This window comes from Cnephaeus nilssonii (genome assembly GCF_951640355.1).
Source record: "Cnephaeus nilssonii genome assembly, chromosome: 13".
Taxonomy (NCBI): domain Eukaryota; kingdom Metazoa; phylum Chordata; class Mammalia; order Chiroptera; family Vespertilionidae; genus Cnephaeus; species Cnephaeus nilssonii.
The window spans coordinates 82,170,701-82,198,112 of record NC_137084.1 but is presented as its reverse complement, the minus strand read 5'-3'; the positions used below and the strand labels follow the sequence as shown (position 1 = coordinate 82,198,112).

The 27,412-nt window shown below is 57.1% G+C and overlaps 2 protein-coding genes across 6 annotated transcripts in view; one reads left to right on the top strand and one right to left on the bottom strand.

The window, feature by feature from the left end:
• Positions 1-1,971: 1,971 nt before the first annotated feature.
• TREH (trehalase) lies at positions 1,972-25,470 on the top strand (the record flags this gene model as incomplete). Its single annotated transcript, XM_079789205.1, has 16 exons — positions 1,972-2,060; positions 11,569-11,700; positions 19,196-19,296; positions 19,412-19,556; positions 19,630-19,717; positions 20,622-20,722; positions 20,830-20,922; positions 21,048-21,164; positions 21,265-21,387; positions 21,592-21,641; positions 21,721-21,915; positions 22,403-22,620; positions 24,211-24,322; positions 24,528-24,640; positions 24,933-24,986; positions 25,220-25,470. 16 exons carry the CDS (start codon positions 1,972-1,974, stop codon positions 25,358-25,360), a joined length of 1,872 nt encoding a protein of 623 aa, XP_079645331.1. The 3' UTR covers positions 25,361-25,470.
• A 171-nt stretch (positions 25,471-25,641) lies between these two features.
• PHLDB1 (pleckstrin homology like domain family B member 1) overlaps positions 25,642-27,412 on the bottom strand; it is a 44,951-nt gene continuing 43,180 nt past the window's right edge. For 4 of the 5 annotated variants that reach the window (XM_079787759.1, XM_079787761.1, XM_079787760.1 and 1 more), the window contains one exon: positions 25,644-26,778. In XM_079787759.1, the coding sequence (XP_079643885.1) occupies positions 26,638-26,778 (141 nt within the window). In that variant the 3' untranslated portion in view covers positions 25,644-26,637. Of the gene's footprint in view, positions 26,779-27,412 lie in introns of all 5 variants that reach the window. The other variant, XM_079787764.1, reaches the window with a different exon arrangement.

Here is a 27,412-nt window from a genome sequence, read left to right as displayed (position 1 = left end):
CTCATCATTGATGTTTCTCTCTCTCTCTCTCCCTCTCCCTTCCTCTCGGAAATCAGTAAGAATATATATATTAAAAAAAGAAAAGAAAAGAACAAGTGTTGGGGAGGATGGTGAGACTGGAGCCATTGTGCACTGTTGGGGAGAATGAAAGATGGAACAGCTACTGTGGAACACTGTCTGATGGTTCCTCAAAAATTAAACATTGAGTCACCATATGTCCCAGCGAGCCTACCTCTAGGCACATACTCAAAAGAACTGAGCGCGGGTCCCCAAGACCGTTTACACCCATGGTCACAGCAGCATGATCCAAACAACTAAAAGGTGAAGGCAACCCACCGGTCCGACAGCTGAATGGATACGTACACGCAATGGAATAGTCTTTATTATGCGAAGTGACATAGACCAGGCACAAATGACAAACATTGCATGATTCCACTTACAAGACACACGGAGAACAGGCAAATGTGTCCAGACTGAAAGTAGAATAATGGCTCCCAGGGGCTGTGGAGAGAAGGGCCTGAGGAGTTATTGCTTAAGAGTTATAGAGTGTTTGTGTGGGATCATTAAAAAAAGTTTGGGCCCTAGCCGGTTTGGCTCAGTGGATGGAGCGTCGGCCTGTGGACTGAAGGGTCCCAAGTTCGATTCCGGCCAAGGGCATATGGCCAGGTTGCAGACTCGATCCCCCCAGTGCGGGGTGGGGGGTGCAGGAGGCAGCCAATCGGTGATTCTCTCTCATCATTGATGTTTCTATATCTCTATCTCTCTCCCTTCCTCTCTGAAATCAATAAAAAAAATTTTTTTTAAGTTTGGAAATAGATGTTGGTGATAATTGCACAACATTGTAAATGAGGCATAAATTGAATTGAATTGAATTGTGCTCTTAAAAATGGTGAGCCTTGACCAGTGCTGCTCAATGATTAGAGTATCTGCCAGGCACCAAAGAGTCATGGGTTCGATTTATGGTCAAGGGCACTTACCTGGGTTGCAGGTTAGATCCCCGGCCCGGCTGGAGCTCATGTGGGAGGCCACCAATGGATGTGTCTCCCTCATGTCGGTGTTTCTATCTCTTCTCTTCCCCTCACTCCCTTCCACTCTCTCAAAAAATCAATGGAGAAAAAAGGGGGAAAAAGTCCATGGAAAAAATATACTTGAGTGAAGATTAACAACAACAAAAACAGGTTGAAATGGCAAATTTTGTGTTACATGTACTCAGGCGTCCTCAAACTACGGCCCGCGGGCCACATGCGGGTGTTTTTGCCGTTTTGTTTTTATACTTCAAAATAAGATATGTGCAGTGTGCATAGGAATTTGTTCATAGTTTTTTTTAAACTACAGTCCGGCCCTCCAACGGTCTGAGGAGTGAACTGGCCCAGTTTAATAAGTTTGAGGACCCCTGCATGTACTTAACCACAATAAAAATTTTCAAAAAGGAAGGAAGGAAGTATTGAGCCTCTGGGGGCGGGTGGCAGGAAGGAGGAGGCTCACTTCAGTGGAGGTGGCTTGGGCGGTGGGAGGGGGCACAGGGCCCGGCCATCTGTCGCAGGCCCACACTGCCCAGGCCCTACCAGCGGCATCCTGGACGGCGAGCCCGGGACGTAAAGGGAAGGCCACAGACCATCATGAAGGCATCCGGGCAATCACTGCTCAGGTGGCGGTGGCTGGCAGTGGGCACCCTCCCCACCCATCGACCCTGGGTCCCAGCTGCAGCCCGTCCTGGGCCCCGCACACCCTCTGCCCCTTTAACTCGTCTTCCCTGACGCCGAGGCAGGCGTGACCTTCCTGAGGCAACTCTAATCCCGCTGCCCGCGCTCACAGCGTCTGCTGGCTCTGCCTGGGCACCGCTGCCTCCTTGGCTACCCCTCAGGTGGCCACGCCTCCGACGTGGACTTTGCTGCCTTGGCAGGTGGGCCAGGCGGTGCCCCAGAGGCAGGAGCTGCCTGAGCTCGCTCACCGGCTGCAGCCGCGGCCACCATGCCCGAGAGTGCCTGCGAGCTGGGCCTGCTGCTGCTGCTGGGCCTGGGGCTGGGGTCCCAGGAGGCGCTGCCCCCGCCTTGTGAGAGGTAGGATTGGACACCTGCCCCCCCGTGAGAGGTAGGAGTGGGCACCTGCCCCCCCGTGAGAGGTAGGATTGGGCACCTGTCCCCCCGTGAGAGGTAGGAGTGGGCACCTGTACCCCACTGTGAGAGGTAGGAGTGGGCACCTGCCCCCCCGTGAGAGGTAGGAGTGGGCACCTGTCCCCCTGTGAGAGGTAGGAGTGGGCACCTGCCCCCCGTGAGAGGTAGGATTGGGCACCTGTCCCCCCGTGAGAGGTAGGAGTGGGCACCTGCCCCCCATGAGAGGTAGGAGTGGGCACCTGCCCCCCCGTGAGAGGTAGGATTGGACACCTGCCCTCCCCGTGAGAGGTAGGATTGGGCACCTGTCCCCCCGTGAGAGGTAGGAGTGGGCACCTGTCCCCCCACCCCCGTGAGAGGTAGGAGTGGGCACCTGCCTCCCCTTCCCCCTCCCCCCGCCAGAGGTAGGAGTTGGGATGGCCGCTGGGGCTGGTGGGGGAGGCTGAGGGTCAAGAGTTGGGATGGGATGGGGCTCAGGCCTGAGGGCAGGGCTGGAGAGGAGGTTGGGTTCCTTGTGGAGCAGGCTCTGTGCTGGGCCTGGCCCCAGTGTGGGGAGCGCCACCCTCCCTGGGGAGCGCTGCTGGAGGTCGCCTGTGCACACATCCAGGCCTCCTCCCTCCCCTCCCTCCAAGCTGCTCCTTGAACCGCACAGGGCTGTCCTCAGGATTTTTCTAGAAAGTGTTCTGCCTAACTTCCCAAGCATGGATGTGGGAGGGGGCGTCTGGGACTGGAAAGAGCTCCTGGGTTTGACCTCTGACCCCTATGACCAAGGACAAGTTTAACCGCTTTCCAGGGCCATAGCTTCCACCTGCAAATCCTGGAGGTGAGTGGCCCGGCTGCCTCCCAGGCCCAGGGCGGCTCCGCTCCCATTGGCCAAGGTCTGCTGAGCTCTCACTCGCCCTGGGGCTGCTCGGTGAACAAGAAAAACGAGGCCCCACCTTCATGGGCCTTACACAACCAGCAAGAAACCGAACAACAGAAGCTACTCGGCGCTAGAAGCACAATTAAAAGGAAAATGAAGTCAGGGGGGTGCTCCTGGGGTTGGGTAGAGCATTGCAGCGGGAGGGGTGTCTAAGCAGGCGATGCAGCGAAGAATCGTGCAGGAGCCGCAGCGGTGGTTCTGGGAGAAGACAGTCCAGGCCTGGCGACTGCCGCACACCCTGAGGCCACTGCGCAGGGACCGGACCGGACCAGGAAGAGGCCTGAGCGGCGGGGCAGATGCGGGAATGGGCGGGAGGTGATGGGGGCTCCCGGGAGAGGGGCCGGGCTGGGGCCTCCATGGTAGGACCAGGAAGGCGAGAAGTGGTTCAGTATGGGGTCTATTTGGAAGGTTGAGCTGATCGGACTTGCTGATGGTTGATTGTGGCTCGGTGGTTGAGTGTGGAGGTCACGGTTTGATTCCCAGGGCACATGCCCGGGTTGTGGTCTTGATCCCCAGTGTGGGGCATGCAGGAGGCAGCCAATCAGTAATTCTCTATCATCTTTGATGTTTCTGTCTCTCTCCCTCTCCCTTCCTCTCTGAAATCAAATTTTAAAAATATCCTCTTGAAAGGAAAGGATATATCTGGCATAATTCATAGATTTTGTCCTGAGCAGTTGGAATAGGGATTTCAGAAAGGCTGTGTGATCGAGGGTTTTGTCAAGCATGAGGCTTGGAAAGCAGAGAAAGAAGGCTGTCAGGAGTCCTACGCCCACCCTGAGCTTCAGAGGTTTCCCAGTGCTCACAGAGGGTCATCTCCATCGCTATAGTTTAACACGGTGACCGGTACAGACTGCAGTCAGGAAAGGTGAGGGGCCGACGGGCCAGAGGCCAGAGAAGAGGAGGCCCGCTCCGCTCTGGGGCCGCTGCACTGATGGATACAGACACGGCGTTTCCCAGCCGCGATGTGCCAGCCGCACCGTGTGGCCAGCCTGGGAGCTCACCGGGCCATGCCTCCAGGGTTCCTCCTGGGATCAGTTCCAGGGGGACGGCGTGTCCACATGGCTGACCTTAGTCACTCAGGCTCCAGGTCTCTGAAGGTCAGAGTGATAGTGGGTGACCCTTGGCCTCTGCCATAAATCCCATTATTAGCATGAAATATCGGGCATGGCCCCGGGCTCAGGTGACAAAGACGCTACAGAGCCAAACGTCAAGCTGAGGGTCTGGTGTAAACTCCTGGACTTGTGGCCAGTTGGTCAGAAGTGGGGTTAGCGTGGGCCCCTGAGCGAGGCATCGGTGCCTGAGGAAGGGCAGCCGTACTGGGGACTGTGCCCTGCCCAGAGCCAGCGGGTTAGTGCCAGGGAGCATTGCCGTGAGTGTCAGAAAACATGCGACTTCCTAGGATGCCCTCAACTCACTGGCCCTCGGGGCTCGGGGAGAGTGAGCTGACAGGCAGAGGATGAGGACCTTTCACTCCTGGCGGCCACAGGGCCACCCAGCGTTTGGAACCGCAGTTGTGCTGGGATTGTGCTGAAGGTAACAACCACCAACGGAATTTAAAGACATGGATGCAGCCCCTGGGGCGCTGGCTCACTGAGCGCATAAGAAAATGCAAAGTAAAATGGGAACCCTCGTGCACTGCTGGTGGGCATGCAGACTGGTGCAGCCACTGTGGAGAACAGTATGGAGATTCCTCAAAAAACTAAAAATAGAACTGCCTTTCGACCCAGCGATCCCACTCCTAGGCATACATGCTAAGAAACCTGAAACACCAATCAGAAAGAATGTATGCACCCCTACGTTCACAGCAGCACAATTTACAGTAGCTAAGATCTGGAAACAGCCTGAGTACCCATGAGTAGATGAGTGGATTAAAAGCTGTGGTACATCTACACCATGGAATACTGGACAGCTGTAAAAAAGAAGCGACAATATGGATGGACCTGGAGAATATCATGATAAGCGAAATAAGCCAGTCAGAGAAAGACAAGTATCACATGATCCCACTCATAAGTGGAATCTAATGAACAAAATAAACTGATGAACACAATAGGACTAGAGGGATGGATGCATGGAACAGACTGACAGATCTTAGAGGGGAGTAGAGTGGGGAGGATGGGAAAGATTAACCAGTGAACACATGTGCATATATGCACAGCCATGGACACAGACAATAGGGTGGTGAAGGCCTAGGCAGGGGGAGGGGGAGAAAGGCAAATTGGGGGGGATGGGGGACATCTGTAATAGAGGCAACAATAAAACAATCCACATGCAAATTGTCCCCTTGGGTGGTTGTTTGACCAGGAGACCGAGAGTTTGACCGCTCGCTATGACGTACACTGACCACCAGGGGTGGTGCGGAACATGGCGGGCGTCAGCAATGCGGCACTTGCAGCAGGCGGCAGGGGAGGCGCTGCCAGCCCCGATGGGCCCTGACAAGAGCGGGACCGTGGCGGGATGGTGGAGCAGGTGAGGGGGCAGCGCCAGGCCAAGGAGGGTGCCAGACGTGCTGCAGGGCTGCGAGGCTGGGGGCATGATCTGGGGCCTGATCTCCGCAGGCCATCCTGAGGGACCCCACCCGTGCACGAATTTGTGCACTGGGCCTCTAGTCCTATATAATAAAAGCCTAATATGCAAATTGTCCTCTCGGGCAGTCATTTGAATGGGAGTTCGACCAGGAGACCGAGAGTTCGACCACTTGCTATGATGTGTGCTGACCACCAGGGGATGGTGTGGAACATGGCGGGTGTCAGTGACGTGGCGCTGGCAGCAGGCAGCAGTGGAGGTGCTGCCGGCCCTGATGGGCCCCGACAAGAGCGGGACCGTGGCGGGATGGTGGAGCCGGTGAGCGGGCAGTGCCAGGACAAGGAGGGTGCGAGCGGGAGCCCAGGTGCTGCCCAGGGCCCAGAGGTCAGCTGGGACCTGCCCGTCCAGGCCAGATGCTCGTGCTTCAATCTCCAGCCAGGCCTAGGGACTGCACTCATGCACGAATTTCGTGCACCAGGCCTCTAGTAATAAATAAAAGAAAAAAGAAAAATAATAAGAAAAGGTTTAAAAATACAACCCCTTGATGATGATTACTTACAATAGCAAAAATGAAAGTGAGAGATGAGCCAAGCTTGGGTCCTGGCCAGTTCAAACCAAAGCTTCCCATCTCAGGACCGGCCAAGGAGTGTGCTGGGGAGACCCTGATCCTGGCAGCTGGGGACAAGGCACTGGTCTCAGAGCCATTTCCTAAGAAGCAAATATTCTGAAGCAACAGATAACGAAGAAGATTCCTAAGCAAATGGGCTAGGCCAGCGATGTTCAACCTTTGTCATCTCATGGCACACATAAACAAGTCACTAAACTTCTGCAGCACACCAAAAATACATTTTCTGCCGATTTGATTCATTCACACCAGACAGCTATTGTTGTGATGGCTGTTGTAATTTTTTAAATTTAACCATCTAAGGGAAAAGGGGTCCGTGCCCCTGATGAAATAGTCAGGTGTTGCACGTTTTAAAACGCTTGCAGCACACCATGGAAAATCACAGGGATAGCCCAGCTGGCGTGGCTCGGTGGTTGAGCATCAACCTATGAACCAGGAGGTCACGGTTCGATTCCCGGTCAGGGGCACATGCCTGAGTTGCCAGTTCAATCCCCAGTGGGGGGCATGCAGGAGGCAGTCAATTAATGATTCTCATCATTGATGTTTCTATTCCTCTCCCTTCCTCTCTGAAATCAATACATATATATATATTTTAAAATACATTGATGAGAGGGTCGGCCCCTTAGGTTTGCCCCCTGCTGGGCACTCAGAGCCTTCTGCATGTGAGCGGGCAAGATGGTCAGAGGGTGGAGAAGCGTCTTGGACTCTGTGACACAGACCCCCGTGCACCGTGGTGACAAAGGCCCGGGGCCACCCTAAAAGGGGCGACAGTCTGATGGAGAGGATGGCGGGATGAAGAGTTGAGGTTAAGGTGGAAGCGCAGAGGAAAGCTGGAGTGTTTAAAACAGTGTGTTTCCCCTGCCTCGTGCCATAAAATCAAAGGCTTACAAATCTGCCATCAGCAATATTAACTGGAGGCCACAGGTGATAACGCTAATGCTGCCAGAGTCCACACGCCACAGCCCCCTGGACACACAGGCTGGGCAGAGAGCAAACACCTGGGGCACCTCCCGCGTGGCTGCGGAGACTTTGGACTAGAAAATGGCTAGTGGAGAGGCCATGCTGGCCTGCTGTCAGACGTGAATGGAAACCACCCCTGCGGCTGACAGACGTAAGGTCACCTGGAACCTGAAATGCCCACGATGCCTGGGAGACCTGCTCCATAGGGAGGCACCCAGAAGAGACCGTAATGAGACGAACGGTCTGGGCAGAGACGAGCTCCTAGGGGAGGCGGGGGGGCATCTGGGTCCCTTCAGCAGCGGGTGCTCTTCCCCGGGGACTGACTGGAACCCCCAGGGAGCTGCCGGACTCCACTGCCCTCACCTGGAGAGTGGGCCCTCTCCACAGCTCTCAGCGGGCTGGCAGAGCGGCCTGCTGCGGACGGCAGTGCCCAGAGGAGCAGGGAGCTGCTTGGTTAGGGACGGCAGTGCCCAGAGGAGCAGGACCTCGCTGCTTGCGAGGCTGCCACTCTGGGTAAAGATGATAAAACCGAATGTGCTCAGGGAGCTGAATCATCCTGGTTGCCACTGTGTTGGGTTTGACTTACCTTAGTCAGTGGCTATGGCCTGGCCACAGGGTCCAGCAGAAGGCCAATGGAAACTTCGTCTATAAAAGCAACGCCCCATGTGGCACAGTCCCATGGAGTCATCGCGGGGACCTGAGGGGTACTTTAAAGCAGAAGACATGGATGCTCGTCAGAAGAAGCCCTTCCTTCATCAGAAGGTACCTGCGCCAGCCAGTGGCTATCTCAGTGTCCTCGTGTGAGGTGGCCACTTGGGTTCCTAAACCAATGGACACTGGGCGGCTGCAGCAATGCAGAGGTGGCTGGATCTAGAAGATTCCACGTGCACTCGCTGAAGCACCAAATGCTAACAAGAACGGTCTGTCTGCCAATAAGAGGGACGGCTGCAGCGGGCTGTCGGGCAGACTCCTGGGGGAAGGGCATGCGTACAGCTGGCAATGGACTGATGTGGAGACTCAGAAGCCACAAATGGGGCCCTCTGGCCTGCGCTCACGTGCCCAGTGGTAGATACAAATGCTCAAAATATTCTAAAAGGACCAGAACAAGAGATAGTGCAACGCTTTGGACCCCAGAGTTACATCTCTTCAGACCAAGGAACACACTTTCATTCTCAGAGTAATGATTTGATAGACGTTTGGAATGAGCAACTAAAACAAAGGTTGTCTAAAACAGGGAGAAGGTAGGTCTCAAGAACTGGCTTACCACCTTCACAAGTGTGAGCTCACACTCAGCATGAGGCGGTGAAGGGGGGTCCTAACTAAATAGATCCCCCTGCTTTCCTGCGGGAACCTAGGACACCGAGGGGAGAGGATGGAGGTGTAACTCTACGATGGTTCCCGTGGGAGGAAGATGATGGTATAACTACACTTTTTCTTTCTTCCCACATCACTTCATTTTTCCTCCCTGATGTCCTTTTCCTACTGAGTGTGGGACTCCAGTAATGTGCCCACACTCCCTGAGTCCTTTTCCAGGTCACATCTACCACAGTGCAATACAGTAAACTCTAACCAACATTGTTGGTTAAATTATTTTTTAATTTTTAATTTTCCAATTACAGTTGACATACAATATTATATTTGTTTGAAGTGTGCAAACCAGTGATTAGACATTATATAACTTAGTAAGTGATCACCCCGATAAATCTATTACCCATCTGACACCATGCATAGCTTTTAGAATATTATTGACTATATTCCCCGTGTTGTACTTTAACATCTCCGTGATTATCCTGTAACTACAAATTGTTACTTCTTAATCCCTCCACCTTTTTCACCCATTCACCCTCCAACCTCCTCCCATCTGGCAACTGTCAAAATGTTCTCGGCATCTATGAGTCTATTTCTGTTCTGCTTGTCCATTTATTTTGTTTTCAGTCTATTCTTTCGAGTATATTGCTGCCACAGCTTTTGTTTGTTTCCATTTTCATGAAATCTCTTTTATCCATCCCTTTACTTTCAATGTGTGTGTGCCTTTCCATCTGAAGTGGGTCCCTTGTAGACAGCATATGTAAGGGTCATATTTTACTATCCATTCAGCTACCCTGTGACTTTTGACTGGAGCATTTAATCCATTTGCATTTAAAGTAATTGTTGATAGATATTTATTTATTGATATTTTATTATTCATATTTTTTATCTTGCTTCTTCTTTTTAAAGAAGACCCTTTAACATTTCTTGTAATACTAGTTTGGTGGTGATGAACGCCTTTAGCTTGTCCTGGTCTGGGAAGCTCTTTATCTGTCCTTCATCTCTAAATGAGAGCATTGTTGGGTAGAGTAATCTCGGTTTTACTGGGTAGAGATTCTTGTTTTTCACCACTGAATATTTCTTGCCAATTCCTTCTGGCCTGCAAAGTTTCTGTTGAGAAATCAGCTGACAGTTTACAAAAAAAATATATTTCTATTTATTTCAGAGAGGAAGGGAGAGGGAGAGAGAGATAGAAACATCCATGATGAAAAAGAATCACCGATCGGCTGCCTCCTGCACACCCTACATCAGGGACCAAGCCCACAACTCAGGCATATGCCCTGACTGGAAGTCAAACTGTGACCTCCTGGTTCATAGGTTGATGATCAACCATTGAGCCACACCAGCTGGGCTTAGCTGACAATTTTATGGGAGCTTCCCTATAGGTAACTAACTGCTTTTAACTTTTTAAAAGATTCTCTCTTTGTCTTTAACTTTAATTATGCTGTGTCTTGGTGTGGGCCTCTTTGGGTTCATCTTGTTTGGGATTCTCTGCACTTCCTGGACTTGTATGTCAATTTACTTCACCAGGTTTCTGTCATTATTTCTTCAAATAGCTTTTCAAGATCTTGCTCTCTCTCTTCTCCTTCTGGCACCCCCATGATGCAAATGCTGGTACACTTGAAGTTGTCCCAGAGGCTTCTTACATTCTCTTCATATTTTCTAATTCTTTTTTCTTTTTGCTCTTGTGATTGAGTGTTTTTTGCTTCCTTATATTCCAAATCGGTGATTTGATTCTCAGCATCCTCTCCTCTATTGTTGAATCCCTGTAAATTATTTGTTATTTCAGTTAGTGTGTGCTTAATTTCTGACTGGTCCTTTTTCATGTCTTTGATGTTCTCACTAATTTCCTTGAAATTCTCATTAAGATCCTTGAAAGTCTCACTAAGCCCCTGACGCTCTCATTAAAATCATTGAGCATCCTTATAGCCATTGTTTTGAACTCTGTATCTAGTAGTTTGTTTGCTTCCATTTCATTTAGTTCTCTTTCTGGAGATTTCTTCTGTTCTTTCGTGACATGTTTCTTTGTCCCACATTTTGGCTGCCTCCCTGTGTTTGTTTCTATGTATTAGGTAGAGCTGTTATGTCTCCTGGAGTTGGTAGAGTGGCCTTGTGTAGTAGGTGTCCTGTAGGCCCAGTGGCTCAGCCTCCCCAGTCACCTGAGCTGGGCACTCTCGGTGCACCCTGTGTGGGCTGTGTGCAGTCTTATTGTAGTTGAGCCTTAGTTGCTGTTGGTGTCACTGGGAGTAGCTGACCCCCAGGCCAATTGTCTGTGAAGACCAGTTGTGACTACAGTGGAAGAGCAGCTGTGCAGGAGACCCCTATGGAGCAGGACTTGCTTCAGTGGGGCTTTGCTTCTCACTGAGTCTGCCCCTTGAGTGTGTCACTTATGGATGTGTAGAGTTGTAATCTGGTGTGATCTGAAGCTGTCCACTGGGTGCACTGCCTCAGGGCCCCCACTGGAGGTGCAAAGTCAGCCACTGGCTCTGGGGCCACCTGTCAGTAGCTACAGAGCGATCTGCAGATGGCTGCTGCTTGTGTTGGGCTTGGAAGTGCCCAGGAGAGGCCAAGCTGTGAAACAAGGCAGGCTGATACTACTGCTGGGCCCCCAGGGGGCTCTTATTGAGAGGAATGGGGCATGCTAATGCCAGCTGCTGCTGGTTTGAGAGATTTTTAGAAAGTCTAAAGCCTGAGCCAGGACAGGCCATTCGTATGGAAAAGTCACTGCAAACAGCTTGGGTGGGGCTGCAAATTGGGTGGAGCGTTATCTCAGGGAATCACCAGGACAGATCAAACATTGAGAGCCAGGCTGGTGGGAACTCAGATATGCTGCCAGTCAGCTCTATGACAGGGGAGGTCTCAGTGTAAGAACAATGACCCCTGCAAGCACCCCCATCTGGGAGAAAGCTGCCCCCAAGTTCTTGCTCTGATGCCAGACAATCCAGTTCCTCCCGATATGTCCCTGGGTCCCTGCCCCTGCCAAGCCACTACCCCAGTACTGGAGCTCAGAGAGAGAGAGCGAGTCCAAGTAAGTCTGTGCACGGGCCCTTTAAGAAGAACAGTCTGAGTCTCCAGCAGCCTCCCTGTCACTCAGCCACAATCCGTGCTGGTTTTTACAGCCGAAGGTACAGGGGCTTCTCCTCCCAGCTCTGGAACCCTGTGCGGCGGGTCTGTGTGGGGCTGGGACTCCTTGCCCCTCATGGGAGGCCTCTGCAGCCTACATATTTCTCCCGATTAAACAGCTGCCACAGGTGGGTGTTGGCCCAGCCCGTTCTGCACCTCCACCCCTCCTGTCAGTCTCAACGTGCTTTCTTCTTTACTTCTCTGGTTATGAGACTTCCATTCAGCCCCATTTCAGGTGGTTCTGAATGATGGTTGTTTTGTATGTTGATGTGGTTGTGGGAGGCAGCAAGTACCAGTGTTTACCTATCTTGGTTCTGACTCCTGACTGGTTCTTTTTTATGTTTTCTAGTTCCGTTTTTATGTTTCCTATTTCTTTGTTGAAGTTCTCACTAAGTTCCTCTACTCTTACCCTACGTTCATGGAGCATTTTTTAAACCAGTGTTTTGAACTCTGCACCTGGTAGGTTGTCTCCATTTTGTTTAGCTCTTGTTCTGGGGATTTCTTCTGTCCTTTCGTTTGGGACGTGCTTTTTTACCTCTTCATTCTGGCTGCCGCCCTGTGTTTATTTCAATGGACTAGGCAGAGCTGCTGTGTCTCCTGGGCTTGGTAGAGTTGCCCTAGTAGTCGGTGTCCTATAGAGCCCAGTGGAGCAATCTCCCTGTTCACCCAAGCTGGGCCTTTCAGCTGTGACCTCCGTGTTAGCTGTGTGCACCCTCCTGTTGTAGTTGAGCCTTGGTTGCTATTGGCATGTCAATGGGAGGGATTTACCCTCAGGCTGATCAGCTGTAAGGACTGGCTGTGACCATGACAGAGGATCAGCTGTGCAGGGCCCACACCACGGAGCAGGACTTACCTCAGTGCTCTGGTGGCTGCTGAGTCTGCCGCTTGAGTGTGTCCCGTGTGGAGGAGGTTGGGTAGTGCTTTGACGTGGTCTGAAGCTGGCTCTGGGCGCTCCCGGAAGGTGCAAGCCAAGAAAAGCCAGCCCCTGTCTGTGTTCTGCCCAGGACCACCGGGCATGAGCTATAAAGAAACCTGCAGATGGCTGCTACTTCTGCTGGGCTTGGAGGTGCCCAAGAGAGGCCAAGCTGCCAACCAAGGTCGGCTGCTGCCAGTGCAGGGCCTGGGGCCACTTAGTGAGAGGTACGGGGCATGCTTAGGCCAGATGCTGCTTGTTTGAGAGGTTTAAGAAGTCCAAAGCATGAGCCAAGACAGGCTATTTGCATGGAAGAGTCACTAGAAACGGCTTGGATTGGGCCCAAAAGTTGGATGGGCAGGGAATCACCAGGGTGTGGCTAACAGTGTGAGCCAGGATGATGGAGACTCAGATATGACGCCTGCCTGCCAGCTTTGGGGGGACTCAGAAAAGGAACAATGGCTTCTTCCAGCACTTCTGTCTGCAAGAAAGCTTCCCCTCCAGCTCTCACCCTAATGCCAGACAACTCAGTTCCTCCCCATATGTCTCTGGTGGCCCAGTGCTGGAACTCAGAGCAAGTAAGTCCAAGTAAGTCCATGTTCTGGCCCTTTAAGAAGAATGCCTGGGACTCCAGCAGCCTTCGTCTCACTCAGCCACACCCTGAGCTGGTGGCACAACCAGAAGTCATGGGGACTTCTCTTCCCGACACTGGGACTCTGGGCTGTGGGTCCTGCTGTGGAGCCGGAACTCCTGGCTCCTCAGGGGGGATCTTCACAGTTCTGATAGCCCTCTTTATTTTTATTGTTTTAACTATGTTTTTATTGATTTCAGAAAGGAAGGGAGAAGGAGAGAGAGAGATAGAAACATCAATGATAGCCCTGGCTGGTTTGGCTCAGTGGGTAGTGTCGACCTGCGGTCTGAAGGGTCCCAGATTTGATTCCAGTCAAGGGCACATGCCTGGGTTTCGGGATTGATCCCCAGTAGGGGGTGTGCAGGAGGCAGCTTATCAATGATTCTCTCTCATCATTGATGTTTATATCTCTCTCTCCCTCTCCCTTCCTCTCTGAAATCAATAAAAATATTTTTAAAAAAGAATTAAAAGAAACATCAATGATGAGAGAGAATCATTAATTGACTGCCTCCTGCATGCCCCCCACTGGGAATTGAGCCCCACAACCTGAACATGTGACCTGACAGGGAATCAAACCATGATCTCCTGGTTCATAGGTCAACACTCAACTACTGAGCCATGCCAGCCAGGCCTGATATCCCTTTTTATATAAAAAAATATTTTTATTGATTTCAGAGAGGAAAGGAGAAGGGGAAAGAGATAGAAACATCAATGATGAGAAAGAATCATTGATTGGCTGCCTCCTGCACGCCCCGCCCCCCCCCCCCTGCTGGGTATTGAGCCCACAACCGGGCATGTGCCCTTGACCAGAATTGAACCCAGGACCCTTCATCCACAGGCCGATGCTCTATCCACTGAGCCAAACCAGGTAGGGCCTGATATCTTTCTTGATTTTTATCTGCCACATTCAAATGTGGGACCAGCCCATTTTGTGTCTCCACCCCTCCTACCAGTCTCTATGTAGCTTCTTCTTTATATCCTTAGCTTTAGGACTTCTATTCAGATCGATCTGAGACAGTTCTAAATGATGGTGTCCTGTAGTTTAGTTGTAGTTTTGATGTGGTTGTGGGAGGATTTGAATACCACAGTGAACCACACAGCCATCTGAACCACTTAGATGATATTAATATTGATGGTCAAATGTATTGGGAAGTTGCGTGATGCCTGCCCTGGCCAGTTTGGTTCAGTGGATAGAGTGTCGGCCCGTGGACTGAAGGGTCCCGGGTTTGATTCTGGCCAAGGGCACGTACCTCGGTTGCAGGCTCGATTCCTGGCCCCAGCTGGGCGAGTGTGGAAGGCAGCAAATCGATGTGTCTCTCTCACATTGATGTTTCTGTCTCTCCCCCTCCCTTCCAGTCTCTCTAAAAATCAATGGACAAATATCCTCAGGTGAGGATTAACAACAACAGAAAAGCCTCCTATCCCTGCCCTACACTAGCTCTAAATATTAGGTATATTCATGTTGATAAAGCAACTAGTGCTTTATCCTCTCTAATAAAACGGTAATATGCAAATTAACCATCACTCCGCTACATAAGCCACGCCCACCAGCCAAGCCACGCCACCAGCCAATCAGGGCGAGTATGCAAATTAACCCCAATCCAAGATGGCTACAGCCACAATGAGCAAGGTTTCCCAGGTAACAGAGGAAGCCAAGCTTTCCATAGCCGTTGCAGGCCTAAGCCTCCACTCAAGCTACAAAGTTTCAATTATAGAAGGTAAACAAATTCAAACAAGTGGCGGCAGAATGGAGCTTGAGAGAGCAGGCTACGGTTGCCAGCGGCAACAGGGGAAGCAAAGCTTTCCGCACACCCTGGCCGGGCCCACCCGCTTAAGGCTACAAAGTTTCAATTGTAGAAGGTGAATTAACTGCCACAGAAATGGCTGCCGGAGCCCCAGGCTTGGCTCCGCTCCAGGCTACAAAGTTTCAATTGTAGAAGGAAAATAAATTCCAAATATCAGGGCCTCCCCTTGGGTTGCCAGGGGGCGTGGCCGGCCTGCAAACCACCACAGGCCCCTCGCTCAGGCCGCCCCACACCCCAAGGGAACCCCCACCCTTATCTATGACCCCCTTCAGGGCAAACCAGCTGGCCCCCACCTGTGCACCAGGCCTCTATCCTATCTCATAAAAGAGTAATATACAGATTGATCATCACTGCAACACACAATATAGCTGCCCCCATGTGGACACAAGATGGCCACCACAAGATGGCCAGCAGGAAAGGGCAGTTGGGAGGCACACGGCCTGCAAGGGAGGGCAGTTGAGAGGCACCAGGCCTGCAAGGGAGGGCAGTTGAGAGGGACCAGGCCTGCAAGGGAGGGCAGTTGAGAGGGACCAGGCTTGCAATGGAGAGCAGTTGGAGGTGATCAACCCTGCAGGAGAGGGCAGTTAGGTTAGGAGGGAAGTTGGGGGCAAACAGGCTGGCAGGGGAGCAGTTAAGCATCAACCAGGCTGGCAGCAGAGTGGTTAGGGGGTGATCAGGCTGGCAGGCAGAAGCGGTTAGGGGCAATCAGGAAGGCAGGCAGGCAAGCAGTTGGGAGCCAGCAGTCCTGGATTGTGAGAGGGATGTCCGACTGCCCGTTTAGGCCCGATCCCACCAGGATCGGGCCTAAACGGGCAGTCAGACATCCCTCCAGCAGTCCCAGATTGGAGAGGGTACAGGCTGGGCTGAGGGACAACCCCCTGCCGTGCACGAATTTCGTGCATCGGGCTTCTATTATCTATTATATAAATGCCACACCAACCAAATGCAGATGCTCCAACAGCTCTGATTGTTTTCATTTAAGGGGCCCATGCCCAAAGACCAGGGGGTAGCCTGTTGTATAGCAAAGAATTTGTCTATCCTTTTACCTGGGATGTATCTGCTAAGCTCTTGGAATTTCCCAAGTGATCAAGTGCCTCTGGTATTTAGGGTGGTGTCTGCTAGTTTATGTTCATGAGGTGACTCTTGGTGGGAGTGGCTAAATGAGTCATGCTTATGAGCTGACTCAGAATGGGGCAGGTCCTGTCAGAAAGACCACGTGACTATAGCTTCCCCATCTGTGTCACATGATATAAGTCCTACCCCCAGGGAGGAGAGCAGAGCTGGAGATGGAGCTCAATCACATGACCAATGATCGATCAATCATACCTACATAATGAGATCCTAATAAAATCTCTAGACACCAAAGCTCAGTGGAGCCTCCTGGTTGGTGAACACATCAATGTGCCAGGCGAGTAAGCATCCTGGTGCCACAGGAGAGAACTCAGTGCTGTGGGAACCTCCAGGCCTCACCAGGACGTCTTGTGAAAATGAACAGATTGTGGGCTGCTTTATTAGAGAATGTGCCCCCAAGCCAATGGAGTCTGCACTCACTCCAGGTGGTTAGAGTCAGAATGGAATTCAGTCCACTACCCTCTGGCCCTTGGCCTAGGCTCTCTTACAGAAAATCCATCACAGCCCGGCCGGCCTGGCTCAGTGGGTGAGTATCGACCTCTGAACCAGGAGGTTGTGGTTCAATTTCCGGTCAGGGCACATGCCTGGGTTTTGGGCTAGATCCCTGGTGTGGGGCGTGCACGAGGCAGCCGACCAATGAGTCTCTCTCATCAGTGATATTTCCATCTCTCTCTCCCTCTCCTTTCCTCTCTGAAATAAAAAAAAAGAAAAAAGAAAAACCATCATTTTGTATGAACATCTAGTATAGCGATTCTCTAGTAGATCCAGCAACAGCATCAGTATGGCTATACCTAGCATTTGAAGGAACCAGCACAGACTGGGGATGGATTTAAAGAAACAGCTAGCCTGGCATATAAAGCCTTCACATACAGTTTCACGTTTTTGTTCTATTTGATTACTTATTGTCCTCCCTCATCTGCCTCTATGTGTATCTTATGAATGACGTGTGCAGAACTACTTGGCATGGAAATGAGCTAAGTCCAGTTCTCGCTCAGGCAAGTCATTTCCATTGTGATTACATTCTGCGGAGGCTTCCGCTCAGCTCAGCTCCCACTGTATTCCATCACCAACATCAGTGTAACCATTGGCTTGTGCACGTGAGGTCGCTGAGCGGAACCAGCAATTCCCGTGTCACACCGGATGCTAGCCTGATTGCAGCACAATGTCCTTCCACTGCAGAACAGATCTGTAAGAATTAGAGGTATTTTCTACTAGAGGCCCGGCGCACGAAATGTGTGCATGGGTACCGTCCCTAGGCCTGGCCTGCGATCAAGACCATCTTCCTCTGCTGCCCGCAGCCGGCCCCGGCCCCCACCACCACCCACCTCCGGTTCCCCGTTCGCCTCCGGGCGAGCAGAGCCTGCGGCCCGGGGAATAGAACCGAGAGGTGGTCAGTGCGCCTCATGGTGACTGGTCGAGCAGTCCTTCTGGTTGTTCCACCTTTAGGGTCAATTTGCATCTTCCCTTTTATTGTATAGGGTTACAGAGGATGCCTGCCCAGTGGCATCAAACCTCGCCCATACACCAATAGGATTATGGACAGGCCACATGACACAGGGCCGCTTGGTGGTGGTTGTCATTTCCAGGTTCCAAGCAGCTGGAGGCAAACCCAAGTGGTACTTGGAAGCTGGTGGTACTCTGAGGGTTTCCGCCCCTGCTCATTGTACTCGGGCTATGTCTCCCCTGACCGGCTCCCAGAGCAAGAGCAGTCACCACTGGACAACGGCCGTGTCCCGGAGGACGGCCAGAGGGTCACAGGTCCATGATCCTCCCATAGTGGCTCCTTGAGCCTCAGAGTGTGGCCTTGAGCAGCACGGAGGGAGACAAGTGGCCTGCTGGGCACAGGCGCCAACCCCTTCTCAGCGCGGTGCCTGGCGTTGCTGTGCCTGGCCTCACCCAGTACCCATGGCTGCCTCGGCCTGACCCAGGCCGGCTCCTGTCCCTGCTTCCCTCCTGGAACGGAGCCCCTTCCAGTCCGCTTACTCTAGTGAAAGAATCTGCTTCCTCTGAAGGCCTCTCCTCCTTAAAGGCAAATTCCGTTTGTTCCCCGAGGGGCCCCCTGACTCCCCAGAGCCCTTCTCTGTCTCAGGAGCAATGCTGTTCAGCCCACTGTGCGTGTGAACTGTCATTGTGAACTGTGCTGAGGGCCGTTGGGGTGCACGTTGCACACCCAGGAAGGGTGGGTCTCCCTCTAGGGTTAGGGAATTGGTAGTCCCTTGGCGCAGCTTATTCTGAGGCGCCCAGGGCCCCACAGCCTTGCTCAGCTCCGAGAGGCTGTGCCGGGAGGTGCAGATCTGCCGCCGGGCGCCTCCTGCTTTGATCAGTAGTGAGCTCATCTCCTCCATCCTGTTTCCCGCTTTCTGCCCACCCGTGGGGCTGTGCATCTCTGCATGTGGCCCCCCGGCCCTCGGCCCCGCCGCCGCCGTATCCCATCCCCTCGAACCCGGGCCTTTCTGAGCATCCGACATCCAGGATGAACAGTACAGAGTGAGTTCTGCCCGGAGCTGTACACCACACGGTCCAGAGGCCCTGCAGGCAGCGGATCCAGAAATCCCTTCCAAGATGGAATCGAACTGCGACCTCCTGGTTCATAGGTCGACGCTCAACCATTGAGCCAGGCCAGCAGGGCTGGTCCACCCTATTCTCACACCACTGACTAAAGTGTTAACCTTGCCATGGCTGGTGTGGCTCAGTGGGTAGAGCATCGGCCTGTGGACTGAAGGGTCCTGGGTTCGATTCCAGTCAAGGGCACATGCCCGGGTTGTGGGCTCGATCCCCAGTAGGGGGCATGCAGGAGGCAGCCGATCACTGATTCTCTCTCATCATTGATGTTTCTATCTCTCTCTTCCTCTCCCTCTCTCAATCAATAAAAGTATTTTTTTAAAGTGCTAATCTCCTTTCATCCACCAAGCGTGCTCTGCTGTTCCAAATCACAACCTTCAGGAAGTGGTTTGGGTCCTTTGCTGCACAAAGACCCTCCTCCTTCTCTCAGCCTGTGTGTCACCACCACCCACAAAGCCCTCCCAAACCCCCCGTTCCGGGGCGCACACAGCCCTTGTCCCGCCCAGGGACCGTGCCCCAGAGCTATCCGGCCTTTCTTCTCCCCGGCGGCCTGGCCCACTCCCCTCCCCCTCTCTCTGCAGCCACATTTACTGCCACGGGGAGCTCCTGCGCCAGGTGCAGATGGCCAAGCTCTACCAGGACGACAAGCAGTTCGTGGACATGCCGCTGAACTCCGCTCCAGGTAAGGCGCCCGGGACCCCCCTGCTCCTGAATTCCCACCAAAGACGGCAGGGGCCGGACCCCCCATCAGGGAAGGGGTCACGGGTCCCACGGATCGCCCTGTGCCTCCGCCCCAGACCAGGTCCTGCAGGCCTTCCGCAAGCTGGCCGGCGCCCACAACCACAGCGTCCCCCGGCCGCAGCTGCAGGCCTTCCTCCAGGAGCACTTCCGGGCCGCGGGGCAGGAGCTGCAGCCCTGGGTCCCTGAGGACTGGAAAGACAGGTACAGCCCGGACAGGAGCAGAGCGGGCCCTCCCACGGTGCTGCGCCCCGAACCCGCGGCCCTGTCTTCCCAGCCCCCGATTCCTAGAGAAGATCGCCGACGCCACGCTGCGCTCCTGGGCCGGGCAGCTGCACCAGCTCTGGAAGAAGCTGGGAAAGAAGGTATCAGGGCCCAGGTGGCCCCGGGAGGCCGCCCGCCCTGGAGCCCAGATCGGGATGCAGCCCCTGAGAACACCGCCTCCCGTCCCGGGTCCCAGAGCAGCAGCTCTCTAGAGCGATCATTGTGTAAAGAATCTCCGAGAGAGGGCAGGGGGACATCTCCTTCTGACCCCTGACCTCCTCCCTGAAGGCCCAGGCACACCCAGCCTGTCCCGCCCGCCCAGGCTGCCCGGTCCTGCTCTAACCCGTGGCTGTTCCCTCTCCCGCTGGCCTCTCCCCGAGGTCCTCAGGCCACGCCCTGCGATCTGCACAGCCCTGGTGGCACTTTCTCTCCTTTGTCTGAGGCTCAGAGAGGGCAGTGATTGGCCCAAGACTGCACAGCACCTAGCCCCCAGGCCCTGGCACCCACAGGCAGAGGGGGGCTCTGGGCTCCTTTGTTGGCGTGTGCCGCTCCCTCAGCCTCATGCACTGCTCCCCTCGAAACCCCGCCCCCTGAAACCTCACTCACAGGCCAAACCAGCAGGGAAGCAGCAGCGCCAGTGCCTGACAGACACCAGCAGGCCCCACCCATGCACACCCACCCCCTGGGGAAAGGGAACGGGGAGCCCGGGTCTCTGGGCCTGGCGTGGTGGTGGGAGCAGAGACCCAGGGGGGCGAAGGGAGCTGGAGGAGACAGGCCCCCACCGGGGTCCAAAGAGTGGCCCCTGCTTGGCGAGCACCTGCTGGCGCCAGGCACATGGTCGGCTCCTCCACTCCATCAAGCACAGCAGGGACCCCAGGGCCACACGTGGGGGCAGACCAGGCTCCCGGCAGCCAGGCCCGGGCCGAGCCCTCAGCAGCCCCTCCAGCCCCGGTCCGTGGGGAGGGGGTGGGGTCCAGCTCCCTGCGCCCCCTCTCCTGGCTCCAGGTGAGTCCAGAGGTCCTCAGCCAGCCCGAGCGCTTCTCTCTGATCTACTCGCAACACCCCTTCATCGTGCCGGGCGGGCGCTTCCGCGAGTTCTACTACTGGTGAGTGCCAGGTGGTGGGGAGCCCGAGCCTGGGGTGTCCTGAGCGTGCCCTGCGGTGGCCTGGGCGTGCAGGCTCTGGTTGGGGTGACCGAGCCGTCCCTCCCCAGGGACTCCTACTGGGTGATGGAGGGGCTGCTTCTGTCGGAGATGGCCGGCACGGTGAGGGGCATGCTGCAGAACTTCCTGGACCTGGTGCAGACGTGAGAGGGGCTGGCCTGCAGGCTGGGGTGCGGGAGGACCGGCAGTGCCAGGCGCTCGGAGCTGGGTGTGCCCTGGCTCTGGTGGTCGGTCAGGCAGGAGCAGTCAGCAACCTCCTCCTTGGCAGCTACGGGCACGTTCCCAACGGGGCCCGCGTGTACTACCTGCAGCGCAGCCAGCCGCCGCTCCTGACGCTCATGATGGCCCGCTACGTGGCCCACACCAATGACACCGCCTTCCTCCGGTGGGCACCGCCTCGGGCTGCCCGCAGGCTCCCGCCCCCGAGGCCTCCCCAGGTGGGATGGGAGGTGCGCCCAGGCTGAGGGTGCCCGGCTCTGCCCCAGGGACAACATCGGGACCCTGGCCTTGGAGTTGGACTTCTGGGCTGAGAAGAGGAACGTCTCTGTGAGCTTGGGGGGGAAGAGCTACGTCCTGAATCGCTACCACGTCCCTTACGGGGGACCCAGGTGAGGCCCATGTCTTCACTCCTGTGTGTCATCAGGCCCCTGGCAGGAGGGCACGTGACTCGCCCCCTCTCAGATGGCGAGACTGGTCGCTGTGGGCCATCAGGGCTGTGGGCCCAGGTCCGCTGAGTCACCAGGGCTCAGCCCCCAGCTTGGGCGCCGAGGGCTCAGAGCCCCCGTGCCAGGCTGCTCACTCTCCTCTCGCAGACCGGAGTCCTACAGCAAGGACGCAGAGCTGGCGGGTGTGGTGCCCGAAGGTGAGCGGCGGTGGGACGGGTGGGGGCTGGGGGCCTGCAGCTGGGTCGGCCGGTCCTCTGTCCTCTGTCTCCCCCTCAGGGGCCCAGGAGGCTCTGTGGGCTGAGCTCAAGGCGGGGGCCGAGTCTGGCTGGGACTTCTCTTCCCGCTGGCTCACTGGAGGCCCGGACCCCAGCTCGCTCAGCAGCATCCGGACCAGCAAGCTGGTGCCTGTGGACCTCAACGCTTTCCTGTGCCAGGCAGAGGGGCTGATGAGCAGCTTCCACACCAGCCTGGGTGAGCGGCCCTGGGCGGTGAGCGGCCCTGGGCGGGAGGAGGCTGGGCTCGTCCGGCTCGGGCCCTGCCTCGCCTCGGCCTTGGCAATGGAGCTGGAAGGAGGACCTGGGTGAAGGGTCTCCCGCTTTGCAGCCCGATGGTGCTGCCCCCTCACGCAGTCCGGGTGGGAGTGCACATGGGGCCTTCGCGCACCTCCACTCCCCCGCTTTTCTCACTGGGCGGGTGGTGCCTAGCCCTCCCCTCCAAACCCCGCCCCTCGCCCCGCTGCTGCCCTTCCAGCCCCGAGCCAGTGCCCTTGGAGGACGAGCCTGGGACAGGGCCGCGCAGGCCGGGAGCCCTAAGGCCCCTTTGCTCAGGGAATTCTGGGTCCTGGAGCCTGAGGTGGGGTGGGCTCCAGGTGGGCACGGCCTCTTGACCCTTGGTGGGTCACAGCAGGAGGAGGCCAAGGGCAGGCCCGGTTATTCCATCTAAATCACGTGACCCCCAGGGAATGAGGCTGAAGCCACAAGGTACAGAAATCTGCGGGCCCGGCGCCTGGCCGCCCTGGAGGCCGTCCTGTGGGACGAGGAGAAAGGGGCCTGGTTTGACTATGACCTTGAACATGGGAAGAAGAACCACGAGTTTTACCCGTCCAACCTGGCTCCTCTCTGGGCCGGCTGCTTCTCTGACCCCGCCCTGGCGGACCAGGCCCTGAAGTACCTGGAGGTGAGGGGCGGGGGGGGGATGCTGGCTGGTCCCTGGGGCGGACCAGGCCCTGAAGTACCTGGAGGTGAGGGGGGCGGGGGGCTGGTCCCGGGGGCGGACCAGGCCCTGAAGTACCTGGAGGTGAGGGGGGTGGGGGGCTGGTCCCGGGGGCGGACCAGGCCCTGAAGTACCTGGAGGTGAGGGGGGCGGGGGGCTGGTCCCGGGGGCGGACCAGGCCCTGAAGTACCTGGAGGTGAGGGGGGCGGGGGGCTGGTCCCGGGGGCGGACCAGGCCCTGAAGTACCTGGAGGTGAGGGGGGTGGGGGGCTGGTCCCGGGGGCGGACCAGGCCCTGAAGTACCTGGAGGTGAGGGGGGCGGGGGGCTGGTCCCGGGGGCGGACCAGGCCCTGAAGTACCTGGAGGTGAGGGGGGTGGGGGGCTGGTCCCGGGGGCGGACCAGGCCCTGAAGTACCTGGAGGTGAGGGGGGCGGGGGGCTGGTCCCGGGGGCGGACCAGGCCCTGAAGTACCTGGAGGTGAGGGGGGCGGGGGGCTGGTCCCGGGGGCGGACCAGGCCCTGAAGTACCTGGAGGTGAGGGGGGCGGGGGGCTGGTCCCGGGGGCGGACCAGGCCCTGAAGTACCTGGAGGTGAGGGGGGCGGGGGGCTGGTCCCGGGGGCGGACCAGGCCCTGAAGTACCTGGAGGTGAGGGGGGCGGGGGGCTGGTCCCGGGGGCGGACCAGGCCCTGAAGTACCTGGAGGTGAGGGGGGTGGGGGGCTGGTCCCGGGGGCGGACCAGGCCCTGAAGTACCTGGAGGTGAGGGGGGCGGGGGGCTGGTCCCGGGGGCGGACCAGGCCCTGAAGTACCTGGAGGTGAGGGGGGTGGGGGGCTGGTCCCGGGGGCGGACCAGGCCCTGAAGTACCTGGAGGTGAGGGGTGGTGCTGGCTGGTCCCGGGGGCGGACCAGGCCCTGAAGTACCTGGAGGTGAGGGGGGCGGGGGGCTGGTCCCGGGGGCGGACCAGGCCCTGAAGTACCTGGAGGTGAGGGGGGGTGCTGGCTGGTCCCTGGGGCGGACCAGGCCCTGAAGTACCTGGAGGTGAGGGGTGGTGCTGGCTGGTCCCGGGGGCGGACCAGGCCCTGAAGTACCTGGAGGTGAGGGGGGTGGGGGGCTGGTCCCGGGGGCGGACCAGGCCCTGAAGTACCTGGAGGTGAGGGGCGGGGGGCTGGTCCCGGGGGCGGACCAGGCCCTGAAGTACCTGGAGGTGAGGGGGGTGGGGGGCTGGTCCCGGGGGCGGACCAGGCCCTGAAGTACCTGGAGGTGAGGGGGGCGGGGGGCTGGTCCCGGGGGCGGACCAGGCCCTGAAGTACCTGGAGGTGAGGGGTGGTGCTGGCTGGTCCCGGGGGCAGCGCTGGCTCAGGACCCAGCAGGAGCTCTGGCCAGTGGCCGCCTCCTGCTCCTGGGTCTCAGCTGCGGGTCCCGCTGCGGCCACCAGGGGGCATCTGTGAGCCCAGAGGACAAGGCCCAGGAGAGGGACCTCTGCTTTAGGGGGGCCCCGCCTCCTGGCTCCCCGCCAGCCCCTACGTGCATTCACAGTGCCTTCTGGAACCTTCCAGGACAGCCAGATCCTTACCTACCAGCACGGGATCCCGACCTCGCTCCGGAAGACGGGCCAGCAGTGGGACTTCCCCAACGCCTGGGCGCCCCTGCAGGACCTGGTCATCAGAGGTAGGAGCCGGGATGGGCGTACCCCAGGGCCCCGCCCCGGGGAGGCGGAGGGGCCACCGAAGGGGTCGGCCTCTCTCCAGCCCCAGGCCCGGTCAGAGTCGGTTGCCCGTGGTTCCAGGACAGAGGGCTCAGGGCCGGCCCTGTCCCCCTCTGCGCCCCTGGGATGGGGCTCTGGATACTCAGGCCCTGCCTCGGGGTGTCCTAGGTCTGGCCAGGTCTCCTTCACCCAAGACCCAGGAGGTGGCTTTCCAGCTGGCGCAGAATTGGATCCAAACCAACTTCCGTGTCTTCTCCCAAAAGTCAGCCATGTACGAGAAGGTGAGCCGGCCCTGAGCCGCCCCAGGCCGCCTCCCTAACCCTGACCCTCCCTGCGGTGAGACGGGAAATTGTCAGGCTCTGCAAAGCCCCGGCCCAAGCCCCGAGGCGGCCCCCAGTGGCCATTCCTGGGCACTACAGGGGTGGGAGACGCAGAAGGTGAGCGCGCCCTGAGCCAGACCCGCCAGTGCGCCTCCCCGTGGTGAGAGGGGGAATTGTCAGGCTCTGCAAAGCCCAGGCCCAGTGGCGGCCCCAGGGCACTGCGGGGGGCGACAGCTTGTCCTCTTGTCCCCAGTATGACGTCAGCAGTGGTGGGCAGCCGGGTGGCGGAGGGGAGTATGAAGTCCAGGTGAGTGGGCACACCCTACAGGGAATGATGGGGCTCTGCTCTCCCCACAACTGACCTTGACCTTCCTCTCTAGGCCTGTTCTCCCCTGCGGGTGGGTCCCCAGGGAGGAGCCTGGCACCCCTGGGCTAGACGGGGCCAGACCCTCTGGGTTTGGGTCAGGGGATCCCACACCTGCCTGGAAGGACGTGGGGGCCTTCCCCCGAGGCCTCGCCCACTGGCCACCCTCTCTCCAGGAGGGGTTCGGCTGGACCAATGGAGTGGTCCTGATGCTCCTGGACCACTATGGCGACCGGCTGAGCTCAGCAGCCCAGCCGGCTGCCCTGGAGCCCCACTGCCTTGCAGCTGCCCTTCTGCTCAGCCTCCTGCTGCGGTGATGGCCCTGCCCCGGCTGCCGCAGCGCCGCCTCTGGCTCATTAAACGTGTGCAGGCAGCCCTGCCTTCTGCCTCGGTGTTCTCCATCCCTGGGGGCCCCACGCCGTCAGAGTGGAGGTGGCGGGGAGGGCTCTGGAGGTCCTGGGCTGGTCCTGGAACTTTTCACCAGGTGGAAATCCTACTTTGTGGGGAAGAACTAACCCTCCTACCCCGTGAACCTCAGCCCAGGTCCCCACACAACTCAGCCTCCCAGAATCACACCCAAATGCTTTATTGTTCTGCTGAGACGCTTACAAATACTGAGAATCACCCAGCCTGGACCCTGCAGCAGGCCCAGCGCTGGAGGGGGCGGGGAGGTGGGCTTAGTGTTAAGGCGGGAGGACTGCAGCCAGGCCGCCGCAGGCCTTGTCCTCTGCTCCACGGCCATCCCCTTCGGAGGTGGGAGGTCGGGTCCCCCTCCCCTGAGCTCCTCCGGCTCAGGCGTCCTCAGGGAGCAGCCCTCTGCCCTGTCAGTGGAGCGCCGCACAGAACCCGAGGAAGGCCCTCGAGCTCCCTGCTCCTCGGGGCCCAGAGACCCTGACTTCATCCCCTCTGGCTCTAAGCAAGGCACGAGTGGACGGGAGAGGGCTGGCCGGGGCCAGCAGCTGTGGTCAGGGCCTGGGGACGGGCGGGGAGGGAGGTGTGAGGTCCCATTTCCCCAACATGAGGTGCCCAAGGGCCTGGGCTGGAGAGATGATGGCAGTATCCTCAGATGGGCCCACAGCTTAGGCAGTGGGCGGAGCCACACAACCACAGCAATTAGCATGTAACCATGGCAATGAAACGTTACTATGGTGACCACGGTGATGGGTCCGCTAAAAGGGGATGAGGCTGACCCCTCAAAGATAAAACTTGAGGTCTCTGGCCCTTGAACAAAGTAGTAAAAATACAAATGCGGGAGGACGATGGGGTGAGCGCAGGGTTTGAGAAGTACTGCCTGAGCTGTCACCCCACTCTGAGGCGGCTCTGCTCGGGCCCCGCGGCCCCGGCACAGGAGGCAAGAGGGGATCTTTGGCAGATTCTGGCGTCACAATGGTCCTTGACACAGAGAACACGTGTGGGAGGGCAGGACCCTGCGGGGTTATTGCAGGTTCTGGGCCCGGGCCCCGGCCCCGCCCGCCGGCTGGCTCTCCAGGAGGTCGGGGCTCAGCAATCCCGGCAGCTCCTCACTGCAGCACGGGCCTCTGCTCCGGGAGGCGGCCTGGGCCCTGGGCCAGCCTGCGGGCCAGGAAGCCCACCGTCAGTTCATGAACTGAGTGTAGCCCTCGGCCCCGGTGACAATGACGTCCATCCAGATGCGCATGGCCTCTGCGGACGGGGCCACCATGTAGTACAGCCGGTCGTGCGTCTTCACGCAGAAGGTGAGGGCCGGGTTCGGGCTCTGCGGAGGGAAAGGGGAGCGTCTAAGACGGAGCCACCCAGACGTGCAGCTTTCGCCTGCCCGCCCCGCCCCCCTCCGCCCCCCTCCGCCCCCACCCGCCCAGCCCCGCCCTGTCCCCATGATGACCTGGAGCTCAGGGCTGAGTCCTACATGGGCCGGAAACCTAGACCCCACCAGCCAAGTGGGGCCCACGCTGAGATGTTCCCCTCCTCGCCCTGGCAGTCCTTGGACCTGTCACGGTCATATTCTGCCAGGGGGGCCCTGGGCCTTAGCAACCCCAGGCACAAAAGAATTTCACAAATCAGACACCAAGGGCTGTTTCGTCTCATGCGTTCTCTCTGCAAAAGCGTGGCTCAGTGGTTGAGCATCGACCTATGAACCAGGAGGTCATGGTTCGACTCCCGGTCAGGGCACATGTCTGGGTTGTGGGCTCAATTCCCAGTAGGGGGCGTGTAGGAGGCAGCCGATTAATGGTTCTCTCTCATCACTGATGTTTCTCTCTCCCTCCCTTCCTCTCTGAAACCAATAAAAAAATATTTTTAAAATGCGGTAATTGTGGGGGAGGCACCTCGGGCACCAGAGTGAAGCAGAAACACCCCGTTGGGGAAGGGGAGAAGGAGAAAGGAAGGGAAAG